At 42.2% G+C, this 25474-nt stretch overlaps 1 protein-coding gene across 7 annotated transcripts in view; it reads right to left on the bottom strand.

Moving 5' to 3' along the window:
• RUFY3 (RUN and FYVE domain containing 3) overlaps window positions 1-25474 on the bottom strand; it is a 222601-nt gene that overhangs the window by 21616 nt on the left and 175511 nt on the right. For 4 of the 7 annotated variants that reach the window (XM_033960982.1, XM_033961008.1, XM_033960973.1 and 1 more), the window contains 4 exons: window positions 18799-18918; window positions 12015-12162; window positions 11483-11550; window positions 1992-2019 (listed from right to left, as the gene is read on the bottom strand). In XM_033960982.1, the coding sequence (XP_033816873.1) occupies window positions 1992-2019; window positions 11483-11550; window positions 12015-12162; window positions 18799-18918 (364 nt within the window). Of the gene's footprint in view, window positions 1-1991; window positions 2020-11482; window positions 11551-12014; window positions 12163-18798; window positions 18919-22721; window positions 25130-25474 lie in introns of those variants that run through there. The other 3 variants (XM_033960998.1, XM_033961016.1, XM_033961026.1) reach the window with 3 other exon arrangements.

The raw sequence follows: 25474 nt of genomic DNA, 5'->3' as shown, positions 1-25474 counted from the left end.
CAAGCAAAAATGTGTGTCCAGAATCTTCCACTGAGCATACACCATATCCTGAATATCCTGATGCATAGGGATAGAGCAGGATGCAGGTCCCTTACAGCAGAGGGTATACAACTTGAGGTGGGTCCTTAGCTTCCTCCTCGAAGCACAAAACTGATGACACCTGAAGAATAAGCTCTTCCAGCTCTTCCTGGTGAAAAATGTGTACAACTGATGCATCCTTGCCAACTGGCGCCTCCAAAAATCCACCATCCAAATCATTAGACCCCCCCCCCCCTAGAGGATCCTGGAGGTCCACCCCAAGATCCAAGTCCTCATCCGGTGAAATCGGATGAGCCAGAAAAAGATCCTTTTCCCAAGTCACCCGCGGTCACTTGGACGATGGCTGAAGGAGCTGAACAGAGGCAGCCAGAGCAGGAGATTGAACGTAGGCGGCTGAGACCCCCCAGGACAGAAGCAGGACCACCAGCCACCTGTAAATAAGTCTTGTACATAGCCAACACAAACTCTGGGCAAAAAACCCCCGGTGGCAATACAGAATTCACAGGAGGAATAGAAGGAACATGTAAAACCTGTTCCTGTCATTTTAAGACAGGAAAAAGGTCGCTTGAGGCCGTGGGCAAAATAGCCATGCTTCTCGCCAAAATCAAGGGAAAGTCCGTCGACAAACTGTTTCCAGAAAGAAGAAGTGGCAACGAGGCCTAACTAGACCCCGCTGCTAAAGCAGGACCGCCTGCAGCCACCGCACTAATGGCAAGGGAATCCCCAGCTCCCCTCCAGTGGTCAGCAATGCCAAATCTCCCAGACCACACCTGAAGCAAACACCGTATCCCCCTCGAGGCAGCTGGAACACTGTATGCGCATACTGGCCACATCCACCATTCGGCACCCACAAAAGACACACTTTTTCTGCATTTTAGAAGTGCTCATAATGAACGCGCTGAAAACCCACACATGCTGTATAAAAACAGTAGCTTCAGGCCCTTTTTATGCTTCTTTTATATCTTGTTTTGTCTTTTTTTTATTTTTTAAATCTTCTCACAGCTGTAACATGAGAGCAGACCCCACTGGCTCTCTAAACTGTAGTCTGTGCGTAACAGGTGGTCAGGCGTACAGTTGAGGATCCACTAAAACAAATATATAAGGGGAGGTGGGGGAAATGGGGGGATGGATTCGACCCTTTCGAGTGTGTCACCCCTGAGGTCGGTAGGACCTTTGAGAGGGTCTCCAAAGCTCTGTTCTGACAGCCAAAGGGACAAGAAAGATTCACTAATCAGATCCAACAGACCCTAACAAACCTGAGCACAGACTGCACAAGCTTACCACTCCACCTTCTGGAGACTGAGAACAGACTGATTGTAGATGGGACTGCACAGCCCACTTGTACTGTAGCCAAGATGTCTCAGTCTCCATCTGCTAGCAGAGGAGTGTAAACCTATCCATTTCTGTGCTGGTCTGGAGGGACAATAAAGAAATCCCCATTTCTAAATAGATCTCCTTTGTGTTAGTCAGGAGATTGAGTAACATCATCCATCTATCAGATTTAAATGTCAATTGAACAACACTGCTGTTTCAGTTGCTGGAAGAGGTGAGAAGCACAGGGCAATTCCGTGTGTCTGGATTTGCTGATCTCTAGAAAACAGTATTTCCTCTCTCTAACCCTGGACGGGTGAATTGTAGTATATGTAGAAGCAGGTGTCCATGAGAAAACCTCGGCTTTCCTCAGTTCATGTGATGCAAACAGCAGTTACTCTCCTCCCCTTACTACATCCTTGCCAGATTCTCCAGAGGCCTAAGGAGACCATAGCTTTGCTGCCATTCCATGCTGACAGACGGCCATCCACAATGAACCCTGCTATTACACTTTATTTAAATATGTGCATCTCAGTCAGGCGGTGGAGAATCAGGAAAAGTAAAAAAACTCACTTCATATTCTACTATCATGGGCTTGGAGGATACATCAATATTCCAGTATTACTGAAGCATTTACTAACCTGTACATCTTCCACACATGAAGGTGCCCTGTAAGAACATAGACAAAATGAAAGGTCAGCAATGCTGCAGTCTTAGAAAGAGAACTCTCTCCCACATGCACACAAATGTGCATGTGTATAAAATAAATATATATGGATGGATTCACACAATATCCACAACAAGGGAGGGAAAGCATGCAGAGCAAGGCTCATGGAATTTTTTCCGATCCTTCTGCACATATGCATATTTGTAGCTGTGTTGTGTCTAGATATGTCTGACTTAGAGGGGGTTGGAAAAATTGGGAAGGAAGGGGTTGTTTTGGGGTAGGGTAGGCGTGATGTATATACAGATGGAGATGGAGTGGGAATGCTAGGAGATGGAGGGCAGTTATATTTTATTTATTTAAAACATTTATATTCCGCATATCCTGCGGAGTACAATAAAACATCCAAATAAAGAAACCCAAAAACAAATTACAGCAGAAGGGGTTAGGGGCAGAGCCAGTCCATGAATAGGTAAAATCGCAAATAATTTTTTAGGCCGGCTCTGACCCACCTCATCTCACCTGATGGTCTAGTGGAGACGTGGGACAAAAGCGATCTTTCTACGCTCCTGTCCCGTGCAGAGTCGTGCTGCGAGTTCCTGTGGTCTCACGAGACTACAACGGGAGTTTCCGGTGTAGTCTCGTGAGACCACGGGAACTCGCAGCACGGATGCACAGCACAGGTCTGCACGGGGCAGGAGCATAGGAAGATCACTCCTGCCCCGTGTCGCCGCTAGGCCACCAGGTAAGGTCTGGGGGGGATGTCCAGGGCAGCGTTTCTGAATTAAAAATCAAGGTGCAAAAAAATCACGAATAACCGAATTCGCGATTAGGGAAACCGTGAATTGGGAGGGGGAGCTGTACAGCCTTATCATACTAAACATATTACAATAAAACAACAATGTTACAATAAACATGTTACAATCAAAAAGTCAAACATGTAACAATAAAAACATCAAAAAGCAAACCTATCTCACTCTGTTCTCACTTGATTGAAACTTGACCGTTGGTACATTATTCACTGCTTCAAGTTGAAAAAGTGTGCAAAAATAAGTTCTAAGCTTTTTTCTAAACTGTAATACTGATGAGCTTGCATACGGTCCAAAGAAAGCTTATTCCAACAGGTAGGGGCCCTGCACAGAAAACATCACTTTTTCTGATAATTTGGAAGTTTAACTACAGACAAGGAGGACACATCGAGACAAAGCTTATCTTTAGAACGTAAACTTCGTGACGGTTGGTAAATGTGCACCAGCGACCGCACCAGCTCAGGATCATCATCATGCAATAGTTTAAATATCAAACACAGTGTCCTAAATTTGATACGAGCACTGATTGGCAGCTCTTTCAGAACAGGTGTAATGTGGTCAAACTGAGAGACATGGGCCATAATGCAAGCAGTGGCATTCTGAACAAGTTGCGTGGCCTTGAAAACACATTGTAGGAAACCCAAATACAAGGCATTACAATAATCAAACACGGGATTGACCATCATCACTACTGTAAATGGGATATTTTTGTGGTAGAGAACATAGACAGACAGTTTAAAAGGAGGAATTCTTTAACTTTTATATTCCACGGTGCTGCAGAAGCTGGGTCTGCTTCTCTCACAGAAATGGATTGGACTTTTAGGGAACCCCTAGTCCAGTCTGGACCATTTTTTCAAGATTGATGTGTTTTTTCTCTGGGGTTTTTCCCTTGTCAAATTTAATTATATTCCATTAAACCTTTGAAGACTTATTTAACTCCTAGACAATCTCAACCCTTTCTGTGTAATTCGTTCCAACTTGTCTGTTGGGCTGGAAAGAACAACAACAAAAATATTTCTTACATGCTTGTATCACATGCTAAGAAAAAAAAATAATAAGTAAAGACCATATTTTGTGCTAAAATAAGGAGAAAATATCCAAAGTATTCTTGAACACCTTCCACTGTAATGGAGAAGCAGCAACCATCCTAAGGAACATAAGAATAGCCTTACTGGATCAGACCAATGGTTCATCTAGCCCAGTAACCCGTCCTCACGGATTTTCAGAAAGCTTTTGACAAAGTTCCACAACAGGCATCTGAGAAAATTAACAAGTCATGGGACAGATAGCAAAGTTTAGTTGTGGATTGTCATTGTAGACAATACGATGAAACTTTCCACCCAATGTGCGGTGGCGGGTGTTGTGGGTGTCATTGAAGACAATACGATGAAACCTTCTGCCCAAAAAAGCAAACAAGATGATAGGAAGTATTAAAAAAGGGATGATTAACAAGATTAAGAATGTTATAATGCCTCTGTATCGCTCCATGATGCACCCTCACCTGTAGTATTGCGTTCAATTCTGGTTTCCTTATCTCAAGAAAGATATAGCGGCACCAGAAAAGGATCAAAGGGGTGTGACCAAGATGATAAAGGGGATGGAACTCCTCTCGTATGAGGAAAGACTAGAAAGGTTAGGGCTCATCAGCTTGGAAAATAGACGCTTGAGGGGAGATATGATTGAAGTCTACAAGATCCTTGAGTGGAGTAGAACAGGTACAAGTGGATCGATTTTTTTACTCCATCAAAAATTACAAAGACTAGGGGACACTCAATGAAATTACAGGGAAATACTTTAAAAATCAATAGGAAATATTTCTTCACTCAGAAAATAGTTAAGCACTGGAACACATTGCCAGAGGTTGTGGTAAGAGCAGATAGCATAGCTGGTTTTAAGAAAGGTTTGGACAATTTCCTGGAGGAATAGTCCATAGTCTGTTATTGAGAAAAACAAGGAGGAAGCCACTGCTTGTCTTGGTTTGGTAGCATGGAATGTTTTGGTCAGGTAATAAAGACCTGGATTGGCCACCGTGAGAATGGGCTACTGGGCTTGATGGACCATCGGTCTGACCCAGTAAGGCTATTCTTATGTTCTTTTGTGGCATGGTACTGGAGAGGGGTGACAGAAGGAAAAATGTTTGTCATGGTGCTGGTGAGCAGGAGCAAAAGATGCTGCACACAGTCCAGGGGATAAGAGAGGGAGAAATGTTGGATGTGGCAGTAGAGGGAGTTGGGAAAAATGTACACTGGACCCATTTCTCTCTCTCTTTCCCCATTCCCTTTGAAGCAAGGGAATTAGAGATAGTGAGAGATGGTGGTCAGTTAGAGAGAGGGAGACGTTGCACGTGGGAGTAGATGAGAGGGGAAGAAATGATGTGCATGTGTGGGGAGGGGAAAAAGAGTGTGCTATGTGTGTTTAATTTTGTGGTTACCATTATGCATTATTAATAAGATTATGGGGGGGGCACGTGATGCCGGGAAGCTGAACGGACGTGCCTCTAGGTAGCTCCGAGCCTCGCCGGCACTTCTGCTTTTAAAACCCGACGGCGACGCTTTTTATTTTGGGATCCTGTTAGCCCTTGTACTGCCGCACCTCCATGCCGATTTTCAGCTGACCGGACCGCATTCATGGCTGCTAAGCCCGCTCGATCTGCAAAGGACAGACCGCGGGTCCAGGAGAACAAGATGGCGGAAGCGCACGAGGCTCCTGTTTTCACGCTGGAGGCGGCCGCGGTCCAGGAACTCACCAGATCACTGACACTGGTAATGGAGGACAAATTGGCCACAATTCATACCTTCATGGAAGGTATTAAGGAGAGCCTGGATTCTCAAGCTGGCAGACTTCAGAGAGCCGAGGATCGGATTGCTCAGCGTGAGGATGCTGCTGCTAATTTTGAAGAACATATCAGAACCCTGGAGTCGGCTGCTAAATCCATGGCGGACCGCCTCGAGGATCAGGAGAACAGAGCACGGCGCAACAACCTCCGCTTTGTGGGGATCCCAAACTCCATCAGGGATGTTGACCTCCGCCAGTGGTTAGAGGGCTGGCTTCCTAAAGCGGTAGCACTACCTGACCCCATGGCGCCTTTTTCCATCGAGCGTGCACACCGTTTGGGGATTTGCCGCGATGAAGATCCACGGCCCAGGCCAGTCATCGCCAGATTTCTTAATTTTGCCCTAAAGGAGCGCATATTGGCTCAGTATCGCCGGGGTACAGACCTTAACCTACATGTGGACGGTCACAAGGTGCTCATCTTCCAGGATTTCTCACCTCAGGTCTCCTCGCGTTGTCGAGCCATGGTGCCCCACTGCAGTGAACTGTTCAAGCGCAATATCCGCTTTTCTCTCCTGTACCTAGCTCGTGCTCGAGTGATCTACAATAATACCACTACCTACTATAATACGCCAGCTGAGCTGGAGGGGTTCCTTAATACTCTACCTGCTGTGGTTCCTGGAGACCATCATACACCCTGATCGTATCCTCACTATGGTTTCGGGTGAGCTGCTGGTTTCTGCCGGGGGTTGACTCCTTTGCCTCCTTGGCCCTTGTGGCATTGGATCAGCGCAGACTAACATTTCCTGGCCGGCTGGCCTGCTCATGCTGGTGTGTGCTTCCACAGGCGTTGATGGAGCAGACCGGCTCATGGATACTTGCTCTCTGTCATCGGCAGGGTTGTGACATTGCTTGAGACTGGCCCTTCTCCCAATAGTTTGGCACCGTGTGTTCTACGTTTATTGTGCCATATGTTCTGCAGTTTTTCTTCTTCTAAGTGGGTGCTTCTGCACGGTGTTATGGGTCTTTTGGTGTGGAGCTTTAATATGCTTTAGACTTACATTTTAAGATGGGGGGATTCTTGTCCTGGTGGGGCTCGGGGCTGCTCCACTATTCTTATCTTGTTTTCTTTTTTGGGGGGTTTGGGTTTAGCTCAGTCTTCCATGCTATACAGAGAATTGGGGATTGTTAGGGGGGAGAGAGGAAGAATGATTGTTTTGTGTGTATGGGCTCCTCTCTGGCAGGGGGTTTTCTATGCATAGAGTATGGTTATACTGTTGTTCTCCAAATGATTGATAGGTGTGTTCTCCTGGGTGGGATTTGGCTGGGACGTCCCACCCACCTTATTGGCTCACTTGACCTTGTCTTGCTTCTTTCCTATGATGCTGTTTATATGTTATGACGCAACTGAATGTAAAATCACTTAATGTTGATGGGATTCACTCTCCCATTAAGCGTACCAAACTTCTAGCGTACCTCAAAAGGGAGCACGCGGATATTGCCTTCCTGCAAGAAACTCATTTGACAGCTGTTGAACATTCCAAACTCCGCAGGGACTGGGTAGGGCAGGTAGCTTATGCTTCCTTCACAGCCCGCAAATGTGGGGTGGCTATACTTATCCATAAAATCATCCCCTTTCATATTCATAGACAAATTGTGGATTAATAAGATTATATTGTGTGTATATAAAAAATGAATGGAAGAAATGGCATTTACAATTAGTACTATTATTATAGGGGCGGGGTCTGAGGCGAAGCTTGGGCAGGTCTGGGGCAGCGTCTAGGGTGGAGCTTTTGGGCCTCCCCCAAACAAAAAAATGTTCCGCTGCCTATGCTGGAACATGTGCTATGGTAATACAGCTGATCAAGAGGGTTGTTTTCCAAATGCAATTCCAATAGTAAACTAGTCCAAAGATCAGGCCCCAAAGCAGAAAATGCTCCTGACCTAATGAGGGCCTAACTTACAAGTTTTCCAAATCCAACAGCATGGGAGGCTCTCCAGATATGGCACTGAGCTCAGGAAAAACGAGACGAGGCTCATGTGGGGGCGGAGAGGAGAAGAGGTGCAATGCTGGAATTTACGCCTTTCCTGATGGCACAACCGGAATCTCGCTGTGGCACATAGTTTGCGATTCAATGTTGCAAAACATCAGCTGGTGACTCATTTCACATCCGGATTCACAACCCCGATTCTCATCAAAATCATCATAGGTTTTACTTGCATCTTAACATTTTATAGTTTGGGTCTGAATATGATATTTCAAAACACAAAAAAACAACCCATGTTGAAAAAATTTTTATGAAAATTGCACTTAACTTTGAAGGACCTATCGATGACATGCAGTTGCATACCTGGTGGAGCGGGACAAAGAACCCTCTCCTCCAGGCAGTGGGGAAACTACGTAGATCAGACACAGGATTGCAGGCTACCTGCACGCAGCTGTGACTCTGCGGGTACCCTGCCCCAGAACAGGAAGTCAACATCAGAGGGGGCGGGGACTGGTGGAGTTGATGGCTGTGGTCAGGCGTACTGCAGACCCATGACTGCTCCAGCATCCCCAAGCTCCCTGCACCCGGGGCAGATCACCCCCCCCCCCCCTCTTGGTACGCCATTGCCGACATGGGCCATGTTTCACTACTAGGCATGCAGCTTCAGGGTCTGGTCCTGTCAACTGTATTTCTCACGATTATCCTTAATGAAACAGCTTGCATATTTCAACAATCGCAGAAGGACAGTGAAGAATTCCAGAGTGACTTGAGCCGATTGGAGAATTGGGCAGATAAATGGCAGATGAAGTTTAATGTGGAAAAATGCAAAGTGATGCACTTAGGCAGAAAAAATAAGGAACACAAGTATAGTATGTCAGGTGCAACTCTGGGAAAATCTGAACAGGAGAAGGACCTGGGAGTATTAATCGATAGGACACTGAAGCCGTCGGTGCAATGTGCGGCGGCAGCGAAGAATGCTAGGCATGATAAAGAAGGGAATCACGAGTAAATCGGAGAAAGTCATAATGCCGCTTTATAGAGCGATGGTCAGACCACACTTGGAATACTGCGTCCAGCATTGGTCTCCATACCTAAAGAAGGATATCATACTTCTAGAGAGGGTGCAGAGACGAGCAACAAAGCTGGTGAAAGGTATGGAGAATTACGAGGAAATTCTTGAATTACGAGGAAAGACTTAAGATACTGGGGTTGTTCTCCCTTGAGAAAAGGAGACTACGAGGGGATATGATCGAGACATTCAAAATACTGAAAGGAATCGACAAAATAGAGCAGGAAAAAATGTTATTTACAATGTCCAATGTGGCACGGACAAGAGGACATGGGCTGAAGCTAAGGGGGGACAAGTTCAAGACAAATATCAGGAAGTTCTGCTTCACGCAACGAGTGGTGGATACTTGGAATGCTCTCCCAGAGGAGGTAATTGCGGAATACACCATTCTAGGATTTAAGGGTAAGTTAGATGTACATCTCCTTATGAGTGGCATGAAGTGACATGGGTAGGGGTAGGCTAGATGCACTTCTCTTTACGAGAAGCTTGAAGCGATATGGGGACCAAAACTATGCCAGGGTACACCTGGCGGGGCCTCCGCGTGTGCGGATCGCCGGACTTGATGGACCTAGGGTCTGCTCCGGAGATGGCGCTTCTTATGTTCTTATGAGATAGAAACATAGAAAAAAGCTGCAGAAAAGGGCTATAGCCCACCAAGTCTGCCCATTCCAAGTATCCCCTCCCCTGAATTTACTCCCTTAAAGATCCCACGTGAGTATCCCATTTTCTCTTAAAATCCGTCACGCTGCTGGCCTTTATCACCTGGAGTGGGAGTCTGTTCCAATGATCCACTACTCTTTCGGTGAAGAAGTACTTCCTGGAGTCGCCATGAAACTTCCCTCCCCTGATTTTCAGCAGATGCCCTCTGGTGGTCGAGGGTCCCATGAGGGACGCTATCTAATGCTTTACTGAAGTCCAAATATACCACGTCCAGTGACTATCCGGCGTCCAGTTGTCTAGTAACCCAGTCAAAAAAGCTAATCAGATTAGATTGGCAGGATCTACCTTGGGTGAACCCGCACCCGTTGGTGTGGATCACGCAGTTTTTCTTCGTCTAGGATTGTGTCAAGATTCTGTTTGATCAGTGTTTCCATGAGTTTGCACACTATAGACGTGAGACTCATTGGTCTGTAGTTTGCTGTCTCTGTCCTGCAGCCCTTTTTGTGGAGTGGAATTACGTTGGCGGTTTTCCAATCCAAGGGGACCCTTCCTGTGCTTAGGGAAAGATTGAAAAGAACAGATAATGGTTCTGCCAGGACTTCCCTTAACTCCCTGAGCATTCTGGGGTGTAGGTTATCCAGTCCCATGGCTTTGTTTACTTTGAGTCTTGATAGTTCGTCATAGACGCTACTGGGCGTAAATTCGAAATCTTGAAACGGGTCTTTCTGGTTATCTCCTGTCTGCAGCTGTGGACCAGCTCCCGGCGCTTCGCGGGTGAACACTGAACAGAAGTATTTGTTGAAAGGAGCAGACACTGAAGCAGCATGCCTAGTAGTGAAACATAGCCCACATCGGCAACAGGTCCTCAAAGTTAAGTGCACTTAAAATGTTTTTTTTTCCTAAAACGTTTTTGGAAAGGGATTTTGGGGAAATAGCATGAATTATAAAATGTTAAGATACAAGTAAAACCTGTGATGATTTTGATGAGTCTTGGGGCTGTGAATCTACATGTGAAACGAGTCACTATTGTAGGTTTTACAATACGAGTATCCAAATTGTGATATATAAATTTTCAATTACATGGAAGCTTTAGTGAGTCTTGTGCAAAACCCCTGATAATGTGAGTTTTATTTAGCAATCTATTGCACTGGGATCTACATTGTGTATAATTACACCTACGAGTAGCAAAACCATGACTTATTTGTGAGTAATGCTATTTACAAGTGCAAAGTCTCAAGTGATACCTCTCTTTTACTGAATATGCTGCTTCTTTGGCACTCTAGGTTATTTAGAAAAACCTCCAAATTCACCCAGCCTTTTTAAAAAATACTTATTTTTTAAAACATGTGGACCTGAAGATTTTACTACCTAGATGTCCCTATACAGAAGTTATCCTCATGGGCAGATTCTGGTGTTAGGTCCAGTAATGTAGGGAGAGAGAGAGGCACTTAGGGTGGTAGCGCCCTCCCCCTTATACCTCTTTAACTTTCCTTTTGCAAGCAGCATCACCAACTTGCTGCCCGCGTCAGCTTTCCCTCCGATGTCACTTCCTAGGCGAGGGAAAGCTGTTGCGGCTCGCACCGGGGAAGAGCTAGAGGTACGGTGAGGGGGAAGTGAAGGCACATGCACACATTGGGGGGAGGGGTGGGGCGGAGAGGAGAACAGGTGCCAGTGCCCCCACCAAGACGGTGCCAGGGGCGGACCACCTCCCTTTACTATGCTACTGGTTGGGTTCCTGGGACAGGTCTGGGAAGCCCTGGAATAATTTATTATTTTAAAAATTTATATACTGCCTAAATCTAATTGGTTTCTAAAACAAACATATATACAGTACTATAAAATCATAACACATTATACTTAAACATTTTCCAACCATTCCCTGCCAAAACATTGTATAAAATATGCTACACAGTCACCTAAGCATTGTGTAAGGCAGGGGTAGGGAACTCCAGTCCTCGAGAACCGTATTCCAGTCAGGTTTTCAGGATTTCCTCAATGAATATGCATTGAAAGCAGTGCATGCACATAGATCTCATGCATATTCATTGGGGAAATCCTGAAAACCCGACTGGATTACGGCTCTCGAGGACCACAGTTCCCTACCCCTGGTGTAAGGCATACCATACAATCACCAACTACGGCATTAGATATTTTTGGTTAGGGTCCGTACTTGCAAAGCAGCACAGGATCCCCTTTTCCCACGGTAACACTTTCTTCTTCAGCATTCTGTGGCCTGTCCTGTCAAAAGTACATAACATATCAATATATAAATTAACTTTTAAGAACTGCCCAAACTTAATTCTGGTAAGACATATATTAAAGAGCAATAAATTAATAGCTGAAGTGTACTTTTCCAAAACTCACTCAGTTCATCAGGAGCAGTTTTGAGGAAAACAGGGAGTGGTTTATGGACCGAGTGAATTTACATAGAGTATTCAACAAAAAGCCATTAAAATACCATGGGCTTAGTGAGTTTTGGCCCAGGAATAAGCTACAGTACACAAATGCTGTCTTGAACAAAATTAATCACATAACTCAAAACTGACAAAGATGGACTGAGTAAGTTTTGGGAAAACTGCTCTCTCTTCAATTCTGACCAACCACCCAACACAAAAAGGCTGTATTCCAAGTGTCTTCCTAGAGCCCTGACAAATGAAGCCCAAAACGGTAAGACCGTTGCTAACTTTGAAAGGCATGCTCACCGACGACACAGTCTCGGGCTTGAACCCATTCTGCTGCTTTTCCTGGTTCTCTCTGCGTGATGCTGGTGTGCGTTTTCTCTCTGGTGTACTACAATGGATGGGTGATCGCTTGTTTCTTTCCAGCTTCAACTCTAGCTCAATCTGAGATCTATGGGGCATCAAATGTACCAATTAGAAAAACGTAAAACAAAACAAGGAAACAGAAATATGTTTCTATTAATGAGCATTCAAATTACACTCAGTGTTAGCTAACAATGACTCAGGCCAGTTGGATGGGAGGCTAGTGTTTTGATTGCAGAGCTGACACATTCCTCCATTATAAACCTTCCTATTTCTTGATTGTTTAACTGTAGGGGTTTTTGGTTTTACTTTTAATTCTTATTTCTTTTCCTCTTGGTCATTTTATACAGGGATATATTTTGTAGCTCTTAATGCTATCTTCACAAATTCCAAGTTATCAAAGTGATGCCTTGGAGTGTAAGCATAGGGTTAAAAAGGAGGTAGGCTGGATCCATTTTTCACTGTCAAAAATTACAAAGACTAGGGGGCACTTGATTAAGTTACAGGGAAATATCTGCCCCCCCAATTGTGGGAATGGTTGAGAAATGATTATACAGAAAGCTTTTGCACCCCCCATCTGGGTATCATCGTAGACAATACGATGAAATCTTCCGCCTAATGTGCAGTGGCAGCCAAAATAGCAAACAGGATGCTAGGAATTATTAAAAAAGGGATGGATAACAAGACTAAGAATGTTATAATGCCCCTGTATCGCTCCAAAGTGCCACCTCAACTGGAGTATTGCGTTCAATTCTGGTCTCCTTATCTCAAGAAAGATATAATGGAAAATCACATAATAAAATTGATCAGATTCTAAAACAATTTTTTAGTTTTTATAAAGACTTGTATTCTTCTGAATCTTACAGAGATAGAGAAAAGGATGGATTGTGATTTTTAAGTTCACTTAAGGGGCCTCAAATTCCTGAACATATAAAAGGAAGTTTAGAAGAACCTATATCTTTAAAAGAGTTAGAAACAGCATTGAAGTCTCTTAAGAGTTGGATCCGCTCCAGGTGGTGATGGATATACGGTAGAGTTCTATAAATTATTTCAAAATACTTTGTTACCCTATTTGTTAAAATTATATCAATACCAACTGAATAAAAGTTGTATATCAGGTACTATGGCAGATTCATTAATTATTGTCTTACCAAAACCAAACAAAGATCATACCTTGGTATCAAACTACAGGCCTATTTCATTAATTAATGTAGATGGTAAACTTTTAGCCAAAGTTTTGGCATTAAGATTGGCCAAAGCTCTCCCTTTTATTATTGATACTCACCAAACAGGATTCGTTGCAAGAAGACATTCTTCCAATAATACCAGACTGGCTTTTCATACTTTAAATTTAACAAAAGATATTCAGGATCCGGCATTCTTAATTTCTTTGGATGCAGAAAAAGCCTTTGACAGAGTTGAATGGTCTTTTATGTATCAAGCATTAGAATGGTTTGGTATAGGGACTGGTTTTATTCAAATGATTCAGACATTGTATAGCTCCCCTGGTGCTAGGCTATATATTAATAATAATTTATCGGATAGATTTAGTTTACAGAGGGGGGTTAGACAAGGTTGTCCTTTGTCTCCTTTGCTTTTTGATGTTGTTCTGGAACCCTTGTTGATAGCTATTAATCAGGCAAAGGAGATACAAGGAATTCCGTTTTCAAGTTGGGAATATAAGCTCTCCGCTTATGCGGATGATATTCTGCTTTATTTGAGGAAACCAGAGACTACTATTCCATGTTTGCTTGAACTGATTGAAAAATTTGGAAAGTTTTCTGGGTACAAGATTAATTGGAGCAAATTGGAAGTGCTACCACTTAATGTACATTGTACCAAAGGATTATTTGATTCATTTACATTTGTTTGGAAAGAAGATGGATTAAAATATTTAGGAATCAATATCAAAAGTACTATTGAGGATACAGTAAAGGAAAATGAAAAACTTTTATTAAAGAAAGTAACGGAAATGTGTGAGCAATGGAATCCTTTATATTTATCTTGGTGGGGGAGAGTTCAAACAATTAAAATGATGATATTGCCTGTGGTTTGTTATCAAATGAGTATGATACCAGTTTTTTTTCAGGGGTCATTTTATAAAAAGTTGAATGGTATTCTTACACAATTTGTTTGGTTGGGGAAAAGACCTAGAATTGCTTTAGTAAAGTTACAAAAAACAATTGTGGAAGGGGGGGTAAATTTTCCAAATTTTTATAGGTACCATCAAGCCTATATTTTAAGACAGGGTATGTATTGGGTCCTTCCAGAGCTCATGGAGAATGTCCCAGACTGGTTGTATTTAGAATGGCGACTCATGTTTCCTATACATTTGGTTCATCTTTTGAGTATACCAATGCCTAATAGATACAAAGGGAATAGAATTTTGATTGATACTTGTAAGACATTGAGATATGTTACTAAATTATCACCTATTCCAATTTTTAAATCATTAAATCAATCCATTTGGCTAAACTCCAAGATTAAAATAGGCGGTCATAAAATTCTCTGGAAACAATGGATCATTGCAGGAATAAGAACTTTAAATGATGTTATTTCAAATAGTAAACTGCTTAGTTTTTCACAGCTGCAACATAAATATGGTTTTACTAAGTCACAAAGTTTTAAATGGTTGCAGCTGAAGCAGGCTATTCAGGAGGGGTTCCCTGAATGGAAAGATCTTGATACTCAATATAGTTTGGAAATCCTATGTTTCCAGGCGGATTTCTTGGTCACCAAGCCGCTAAGTGGTATAAATTGATATATGGTTTTACAAATAAAACACAAAAAACGGGTCTAAGAGACATTTGGAGCATTGAGATTAAGCATCAAATTTCTGCTTCTCAATGGCCACGAATTTGGTCTTGGAGAATTAGATGTACAGTGTCAGCATCTATGAGACAGACTTGGTTCTTTTTGTTGCACAGAGCTCTTTTGACCCCAGTACGTTTACAAAAGTTTGATAGCTCTAGATCTAATAAATGTTGGCACTGTAATCTAGAAGCAAGGACTTTGGATCATCTAATTTTTTATTGTCCTTGTATTAACGCCTTCTGGAAGTCAATTTGGTCTCAAATTAATTATTTTCTAGAAAATCCAGTTGCTATGTCATATGATACAATTTTGTTTGGAACAATGATGAGAGCAAAGAGTCAAATTTCAGCAAATAATAATAAATTACTAATGATTATGACAGGAGTTGCCATTCAGAATATAACTAGAAATTGGAAAGATTATACAAGACTTAACTATACTTTTTGGTGGAATTCTATATGTTATATTTATAAAATGGAACGAATTCTTGCTATGCAAAAAGGAAATTATAACAAGTTTAAAAAAATTTGGGGGCCATTGATTGAATATTCGAATGATTAGACACTTTTTTTTTTTTATAGAAGAATAATATGATATGGGATTGGGAGGGTATAATGTGTGAGATTCAAATAAAATGTTGATATGTGTGGAAGGGAAGGGGGGAGGGGGGATAATATAAGATTTAATATTATATGAAGTATACAAGTGAATTGTATGAATATTGAATGATTATTGTATACTTGTTATGAGATATGAAAATGAATAAAGAATTGGAAAAAAAAAAAAAAAGAAAGATAATGGCACTAGAAAAGGTTCAAAGAAGATGGTAAAGGGGATGGACCTCCTCTCGTATGAGGAAAGACTAAAACGGTTAGGGCTCTTCAGCTTGGAAAAGAGACGGCTGAGGGGAGATATGATTGAAGTCTACAAAATCCTGAGTGGAGTATAACGGGTACAAGTGGATTGATTTTTCACTCCATCAAAAATTAGAAAGACTAGGGGACACTCGATGAAGTTACAGGGAAATACTTTTAAAACCAATAGGAGGAAATTTTTTTTCACTCAGAGAACAGTTAAGCTCTGGAACGCGTTGCCAGAGAATGTGGTAAGAGCGGATAGTGTAGCTGGTTTTAAGAAAGGGTTGGACAAGTTCCTGGAGGAAAAGTCTATAGTCTGTTATTTAGAAAGACATGGGGGAAGCCACTGCTTGCCCTGAATCGGTAGCATGGAATATTGCTACTCTTTGGGTTTTGGCCAGGTTGGCCACCGTGAGAATGGGCTACTGGGCTTGATGGACCATTGGTCTGACCCAGTAAGGCTATTCTGATGTGTTTTGTGGCAATAATTTGCAGTCATTTTATACCTTTGTGTGTATCACACAATCTGAAAACAGAATTCTATGTTCATACTGGATTAAAAATGAGGCAATCCACCAAATCTGCAGACAGTGTGTGATTGCATTGCTTGAAATCATATGAAAACACTGTTGTCAATGAGATTTTGATAAAGCATCTCATGAACCTGTGTCAAAGGCATTATGCGTGACTGGTTTGTGCTTTTTTTAGGCATTGTGTGTGACTAGTTTGTGATTTTTTTAATCAAAGGTTCCATCGTGTTAATGTAGTTGTAGATCTTTTGAGTATTAAGAGTTTAAATAGAGTATAAGCTGTAAAAGTCCCTCTGCATTCTCCATATTATTTTATATATACACACACTCGGTCTACAGGAAGACTGATTGGGGAGGAGTGCTCCAAATACCTGTTCGACTGATGATATTCAAATTTATTTGTAACTTGGATCTAATTGAGTTGAACGGTTAAAAGCTTCCTGCTCGTATTCAGTCAAAAATTGGCTGACTCAGAATAAGCTTCTGCTTAATCCCTATAAAACAGTTATTTGTTTAAAAATATCAAAACAAAATAATTACTGGTATAAATTTTATTCTGCTGCAAGTTAGAAACATAGAAGATGACGGCAGAAAAGGGCTACAGCCCATCAAGTCTGCCCACTCTGCTTACCCACCCCCTGTCTATGCCCTAATGACCCAATTTTCTTATCTTGACCCTCGTAGGGATCCCACATGAGTATCCCATTTATTCTTAAAGTCTGGCATTATATTACCCTGAAAAAGTTACAGTTTGGGGGATCATTTTGAGTCCAGAATTAAATATGCAGCAAGGTAAAAATCCTCATTGCTTTAGAGACATACTTTTCAAAATTTGAAATGGTATCTCCCCTTAAGAGCATCTAGCCACTGCTGCTCATTTTGTGAATGGGAGTTTAGACCACTGTAATGCCCTGCATTCGAGGCAGCACAAAAAGCAATCAAAATACTGCCTCTTGCACTTTGCTGGTATTGAACCTTGGTGATCATATCATCTGTCCACCTGAAAGCTTACATTGGCTCCCAGTTTCTTTTACTGCCAGCTTTAAAGTCATAAAGTCAAGACTTTAGATCTTATAGAAAGCCTCAGCCCCACCACTCTGCCGCTAAACGTGTCTTAATAGCGGGAAGTATTACGTGGTTCTCATCACCGGCCTTCAATTAATCCATTTTAACTATAATAAATATGGATTAATTGAAGGCCGGTGATGAGAACCATGTAATACTTCCCGTGATTAAGACATGTTTAGCGACGGAGTGGTGGGGCTGAGGCTTTCTATAAGATCTAAAGTCTCTACTTTATTACGTTTCATTCGGAGTTTGGGAAATTGTGGATTGATAAGAGTAATTCCGAATTAAATAGATGAAAAACTTTACATCATTAGTTTTAAAGTCATGGCTGTAGTATTTAAAGAGTTATTTAGGACTGACAGGGGATAACAAAGTTCTTAGCCTTACTTCAAATTCTGATATTTTAAATATGTTGAAATCAAAGATTCTCTGCTTCAAAAGAACTGTAAACAACTGTCCAAACTGCTTAAAAGCATCTAGAATCTAGATGGTGGCTCAAGCTGCAGCACTGCAGTGCAGGAGATCTAGGTTTTGGCTCCCTCGTCTAAGGAGGTCAGTGGTCTGGGGCAGGAGGGGAGGTGACTACCAGCCCTGAGGCTGTGCTGCAGAGGTGGTGCCCGTCTGATCTGGGGCCGGCAACGGGCCGCTTTCAGCCCCCACACCGATGGTCTGAGAGACTGTGAGCTAGCAGAGAGTGCTGAGCCCTAAGTGTCAACAGAGCAAACCCAAAATATCTATTAAAGTTATACACTGTGCGCTGATTTATTTCTCTGCTCCATTTTTTTTTTTTCTAAGTCAGCTAAAATTAATGTTTAACTTGAGATTTGCTTCACTCTTTCATGATGCTGCGATACCCTCAGGTCTGTTCTTCAACTGTGACATGGAACTTAATCAGTCACACTGCTTACGTCCCGTTTTATTAATTATCAAAAATGACAACAGGGATGGAACCCTGAGTGCCCATTCTGACCACCTGATGATTTAAAATCAGTCCATCATCCTGCTGACAAGGACAGAAGAGGGCAGGCGGGAAGCCTCAATGCAATCTACTAAGATATATCTGCCTGAAAATGCAGGGTGGTGTTCCCAAGGTTCAAAGTACACAGGAAGACGCTCAAATTTCAAAAACTGGAACTTTATAGCCATCCCTCGGCTCACCTGATGGGCTCTTGCTTGACAGTTTTGCACCTCTGAATCCTATCCCCCCTATTACTTTTGGCTCAAGAAACTAGAGCCTTGGGTAAGCATCCGTCACTCTCTTAAATATCAATTGCTGCAAGAAAGAGGGCTATGGTTCAGGTATGGACTGCACTGTGAAATGGAAAAGGAGGGCAGAAAGATCAAAAGATAGGAAAGGGAGCAAGATAAAGTTGAGGGGGCAATTTGACACTCCACTGCTGCTTTTGAAGAGATAAGGGTAAGAAAACAAAGCCCCACAAAGAACAATTTCTTCACCGCTGTTTACTGAGCTGCTCCACCTCCAGCTGCAGACTGGCAATCTTGTCCCCAAATTCCTGCTTGAAGAGCCGGTTATCCTCCTGCATGGACTGGCGGTCTCGCTCTGCCTGCCGCAATCTGGATTTGAGCCACATGAACTTGTGATAAAAAACAAAAGCCATGGTGGGAGGGAAGACCAAGCATAAAACAGAAATGAACATAACCCAAATGAAAAGAGGGGTAGGAGGCGAGGCAAAAAGGAAAAAAAATGAAAAACAAACTGAAATGGAAGAAAATCAATTTAAGAAAAAACAACCCCAAAACAAAATCTAACAAAATTCAGCATGTAGAGAAAAGATGGAGGTGAACCAGGCAAAGCAAATTCTAATTTTGGATAGCTTTTCTTTATTCTATTACCACAGGTTACAATTATTAGGTGAACAGAAAGCATCACTTGGTTTCCATAATCAAAGCAAACCTTAAGTACACAGCATTGTAAGTGAAATTAGATTTTATTTTGATGTGCGTCACGTTTCAGCTATACACGTGTAACTGGAACTTGCAACACAGGTTTATCTACTAACATCCAGCACTGGAGATATTCCCTGGTCTTGTATCTAGAGAAGCACGCTTGAGCCTTTTACACTCCGCTACCTATCACTCTGGAGTTAAGATACATCAAAAACAGGGAGGCACCGAGGCCAAGGAGATCTGAAAGTGGGACATGGAAACTTCATCCTTTCCAGTTAAGAAACAAACTTGAAATAAACAGGACACACTGATTTTGAATAAGAATTTGTTTTACTCTTTTATTTGAATAGGGTTGGACAAAGGTACTAAATACATATTAGAGTGTCTTTCCTCTCAAATTTTTGCCTGGTTTCTGTGTTGAGTAGGACTGGACTCCAAAACAAAATAGCCTTCTAATATTCCCATGATGAAAAAAACATTTAAAAAAAGGCTAAGAGTCCAGTCCTCCGCGGATGTTTGCTGAAAATGCATACCATGGTTGTTATGGCTGTTGTATTTACTGTTGCTTAATAAAATAGATTTGAACATAAAAGGAGAGGCACATCTGTAAGATATGTTGTTGGTTTTTTTCTTTTTACAGGAATATAATTCAAGTGAACACATTTGTTGGGGAGGGAACATGTGACCTCCCATGTCATCAAAAGGAAAAGTGTTAATTTCTGGGGGTCTGTTTTTTATAAACATCCCAAGTACAAATCTTCTGTGAGTAGGCCCAAGTAGAAAATCAAAATGCCAAAAAAACTGGAGACCTGAGCTGATGGCAGGGTAAGTGGGAACACCTTTCTGACTGTTCAATCTTTCAGTCTAAGAGCAGTGGACAGAGTGCAAGTTCAAGGGCTCTAACAGGAGCATGGGACAGAGGCGGGGCAGGGAAAGTGCACTCATCACACAATGTTCCCAGTTGCACAGAACATAAGAACATAAGAATTGCCGCAAATTGTTTTTTGTTTTTGGGGGGGGGGGGTTTGTTTTGTTCTACTGACGACACTGGAGGAGTGGGCCAAAAAGTGGCAAATGAGCTTCAACATAGGGAAATGCAAGGTCATGCATGTGGGGAAAAAGAACCCGATGTTCACTTACAAAATGGGGGGATCACCGCTAGGGGTGAGTAACCTAGAAAGAGACCTGGGAGTGATGGTAGACACAACATTGAAATCGTCGGCGCAGTGCGCCACAGCCTCAAGGAAAGCAAACAAAATGCTAGGTATCATCAAAAAGGGTATCACGACCAGGACGAAGGAAGTCATCCTGCCATTATATCGTGCAATGGTGCGCCCGCACCTGGAGTACTGCGTCCAATACTGGTCGCCGTACCTCAAGAAGGACATGGCGGTACTTGAGAGAGTCCAGAGAAGAGCAACTAAGCTAATTAAGGGAATGGAAAACCTCTCGTATACTGACAGACTGAAGGAGCTGGGGAAGCGGAGACTTAGAGGTGACATGATAGAAACCTTCAAGATCCTGAAGGGCATAGAAAAAGTAGACAGGGACAGATTTTTCAAATTATGGGGAACCACAAGTACAAGGGGGCACTCAGAGAAATTGAAAGGAGACAGGTTTAGGACAAATGCCAGGAAGTTCTTTTTCACCCAGAGGGTGGTGGACACATGGAACACACTTCCGGAGGCTGTGATAGGCAGAAACACGTTACAGGGCTTCAAAGAAGGTTTGGATAGGTTCCTAGAGGACAAAGGGATTGAGGGGTACAGATAGGAGTAGAGGCAGGTTATAGGGATAGGAGTAAGAGGTAAGTTATAGAAATAGTCAGGGATCACTGCTCAGGCAATAGGCCTGAAGGGCCGCCGCGGGAGCGGACCACTGGGTGAGATGGACCTCTGGTCTGCCTCAGCGGAGGCAACTTCTTATGTTCTTATGTTATTTTTATTCCATATTTCTTAGTCTCAGAGATGTGCCATTGACCGGGAAAAAAACCCTTTGATGTATGTGACAATCAAATGCAACCGTATTTTCTAAAAAAGGGTGCTTTACCCACAGTAAAGTTACGCATGTCATACAGCCTGTGAACACGTAAGGTTACTTGCTGTTCGAGGCAGCACTGCCAAGGGTGGGATCTGCACCCGAGTGCATGCTCCTGAGAATTCAAAAGTAAGAAAATTTTGTATTATCTTACAACAGGTGAAAATGCACGCACACAGCCTTTCTGGTAGATTTTTTCCAAGGGAGGAACACAAGTACTTTTATTTTGAAAATGTGGTCAAGTATACATATTAAAAAGTATATTTTTCACCAACCCGGGTATACTGGAAAAACTACCCTTTTAATGTTTCTGCATTAAAAAAAAAAAAAAAAAAATACAGAGCATAGTTTCTGAATGAAAGAGACAAGCTAATCATTTTACAGACATTCAAATCTACAAAGCTGTAAATTCTGGGAGGAAGAAACTTCACCAATATACAAAAATATGGTTAAACTGTTTTCATCATGGAAGGTTTGAAAACAAATAAATGCACAGGACTATCTTTGTGAAGATGGGGCGGCATCAATGGCATACGTTTCATTTGCTTGGGGCTAGAGGACCTGAAGTGTAACTGCACCGGAGACTACCTTTATTGATAGAAAGGTGTAATTTCCTTGACGCAGCGGTGTCGGTAGCCGCGAAAAGCTGACGGCGTCAGAGAATAGAGAGCCTGATAAAACGGAGAGCAGAGAGTCTGTAAAAGATTGATTAGGAAGCTCTAAGTGAGAAATGTAGAGAGATTAGAGCAAGTATAAGAGTTTTTTAAAATTTGGTGTTTGTTGGATGTCTGCTGGCCTAAAGGAATGTTATGAAACTTCTACACAGTGGATACAAAAAGAAAAAAAGATTAAGTTGACTGTTCTGATATTTCATTGACACTGTTTTAGCTATATTTTAGTAATTATTTAATGTTTTTTGAGTACCAGAGGGTAGGTTTTTATGCCAGTGACTGAGCTAGGGAGTTCAGAGAATTTCTCTATATAACTCCCATTGAAAATCTGAGGCTTTTCCTTCCCTCTGGCTGAGCTCTTGAAACTCCAAAGTAGGCTACTAAGTATGACTGAAGTTGTGCTGTATATTACTCTATATAGTAGGTGCTGCTTGGTGTTTTGGAGCAGGGTATTTTTGTGGATAAATTCAACCCAAACAGCCTCTGCTGTGCAGGGAGCACTGCCGTATCTTCTGAAGTCGAACCCTCTCCTGGCCCGAAGGACTGGAGGCCCTTCATTTGAACTTCTGCTGCTGCAAGTCATGGGTACAAAATTATACTAGTTGCCATTGGGTTACAGGAAAATATAGTGATAACTGAAACAATGAGTGTTTCAAGCAGCTGAATGCCCAAATGGATTTCCTTCGCCTTTGCAGATTTTAATTTCAATCTGAATTGGTAGATAGCTGAATATTTCCATCGATTTGAACATTTTGTCTGCCCAAGAAAAAGAAAAACATGTAGTCAAGTCCTGAGTAGAAAATAAATGGCTAGGTTCAGACACCACTTAGAACTAGGATCTATACCCTACCAAAATATCCTCTATCAATTATTTTAATCATCCAAAGCAGAAAGGGAATTGGTTAAATAAATAATATTACTGAATATAAAAGAAACAGAGTAACCACCACCTATGAGGACAGGGAAGATGCAACCCCACAACCTGGGAATCCCTTATTTGGAAAGTCACCTCAAATACTGGGCAGCATTTAGTCAACTTGAATTACTGGGCAGTATGGCTTGGGAAGGAGAGAGGTTTTGCCATTATCAAGAGGGCTGAGCAACAAAGCATAGGGGTTGGAGTCTGTTTATAAGTATCAGGAAATGCTGGACAGCAGGTTGTGGGAGGACTTGGTGAGTAAGGGAAAGTACGGGAGTCATTACATGCGTTTAGTGTTCTAATTTTAAAGACCTATAAAAAGGATCGATTCCCTTATAGAACACTCAGCTTTATAGCCTCTCACGCACTTCTGGGTGCAAATTGCTCCCTCATTAGGACTATATGGTTCAGAAAATCTTACTAAGCTTGGGTATTCAAAAGCCTTCAAAACATAAGGGAAGGATATAAATCTAGCCTCAAAACATACTACAGACTAAAACTAACCCCCCTCTTCTACAAAGCTGCGCAGTAATGGCCCCAAAGCCCATAGAGATTTAAAGGGCTTCGGGGCAGCTGCTAACGCAGCTTTGTAGAAGAGGGGGTAAGATTTGAATAATATAATTTGGGGCTGACTGGTTCTTAATCACAGCCAACATTTTTCACAAAGAGAAGGGAAAGAAAAATGGCTGCCAGGTTAATCTTCTCTACAATAATCTTACACTTAACGGTAAATTATCCAGAGTTCAAAAGATGGGCCTGCAAGGCCTCCATTTTCCTCTGCATGTATGACTTTTCTCTCTAGCATGTCCTGATCACTGACCAGGCACTTCGGCAGCACCTGACTAGTTAATCAAAGACATGAAGAGGAGGAAAGGGGTAGAGATCAGCCAGATATTTTCTCTGCTTCTAGTTAATTTTCCCATAAAATCTAATGGGTCAGTATATTTAGAAGCACTATCTAGATACTGTCTCTGAATATCCTTAAAGACCACCTCTGCACTAAGTGAACAGTATAATGGCAGAGCCATGGAGGTCCCACGGTGACAATATTCAATCTGCTAATTGGATTAAATAGGACAGATATAAGGTTGTCCGGAATCATCCGTGGTTATTTCAGTCAGGGCTTCAAACGAATGCTTGAGGGGACAATTGTGCTTAGTTATACCCTCCCCCCCTGGCTTGGTATTTAACACACTTTCCTTAACTGGCTCCCCTAACATATACAACTGTCTGAATACGGCTATTATATGTTAAAGTAGAGGAAATTGGCGTTTTGTAAAATAGACATTGTTGCTGGATGTGTTGGCAAATATACATGTATATTCCCAATGTCCTTATACATATTTTACAAAAAGTTCATCAGCACAACTTTTTATAAAATATTGGGGACCTGAATGTCCCAATTCCTACCTAGCGCTACTGGACCTAAATGGTATGCACCGCGGTGATAAGTATTCAGGGTACAATAAGTACCTTCCCCAAAGAGCTTATAACCAAAGTGGATACCTGAGGAAATGGGAGATAAAGTGACTAGCCCTCAGGTCACAAAAGAGTGCAAGTGGTAGAGATGGAATAAACTCAGGCTCATATGCTTCAGCCCACTGCTCTAAAGGAGCCTCTTCTTTCACGCGTTTTACTTTTGCATATAACATTCCAGGTGATCCCAAGAATAAAGAAGAGGAAAATCTGTGTAAGAGGTCATTAATTCCCATTAGTAATTACTCTGTGTCCCCCCACCACACCATCTTCCCTTTTTAATATTTCACAGTACAATGGCAAGAAAGGAAAATAAAACACCTCCAGGCGGCCTGTGCTTCCCTGAATCCAGCTGCAAACAGCCTTCAGTCTGCATCAGAGCAGTCCTCACTCTGCATGAAAAAAGTATACCTGCTGACGTGGCGGGTACAAAGCTGAGCATTTCTCACTTCTGCTCTCCCCCTAGAATAGGAGACACATTGTGTCTCACTCTTAATTTAGCGAAGCAGTCTAACCAAATAACACCAAAATATATAGAGTGTAAAACTTTGCAGCAAATTCCAAACCAACAGGTCGGCGACATTTAACATCTAAGTAACTGCTTGGAACGCCTCAGAAGGGTTTCCGTTGCCCATTGTAACCCAGCGGTGGTGTCGAGGGTTGCAAGTTAACCAGCTGCTAAACGGCCTGCTACAGAAATGTCTAATAGTGCTTCTGAATGAGCTTGCTTGCTGTGCTATTTAAGGTTTTTGCCTGTTTCACCAGATCTTTTTCACTGTTTGAAAGGAGTTATAATGAAGAGGTGGGGAGTTGATTAAAAAGTACAGATGGGGGGGAAAAACAGCAAGGAGAGAGATTAATCCAGCAACTAATACCGTTACAATTCAGTTTGTACAAAGCTGAAATTGCCAAGCACACAATTGCTTCCATGGCCCATGCACAGTGTATTGATTACAGATGTACAATATCTCCTTAATTCTATAATCTTAGGGGCAATTCTATAAACTGGCGCCTCAAGATACACATCACTTAGCGGTGTCAAAGGCATTTATGTCCACTAGGCGCTACTCTATAAAGTAGAACCTAAATTGCAAGGGGGGATTGTACACACAAGTGAAGC

The sequence above is a fragment of the Geotrypetes seraphini genome, chromosome 1, assembly GCF_902459505.1.
Source record: "Geotrypetes seraphini chromosome 1, aGeoSer1.1, whole genome shotgun sequence".
Lineage (NCBI taxonomy): Eukaryota > Metazoa > Chordata > Amphibia > Gymnophiona > Dermophiidae > Geotrypetes > Geotrypetes seraphini.
Note: the sequence above shows the minus strand (reverse complement) of the source record. Positions and strands in the feature narration are given on the sequence as shown.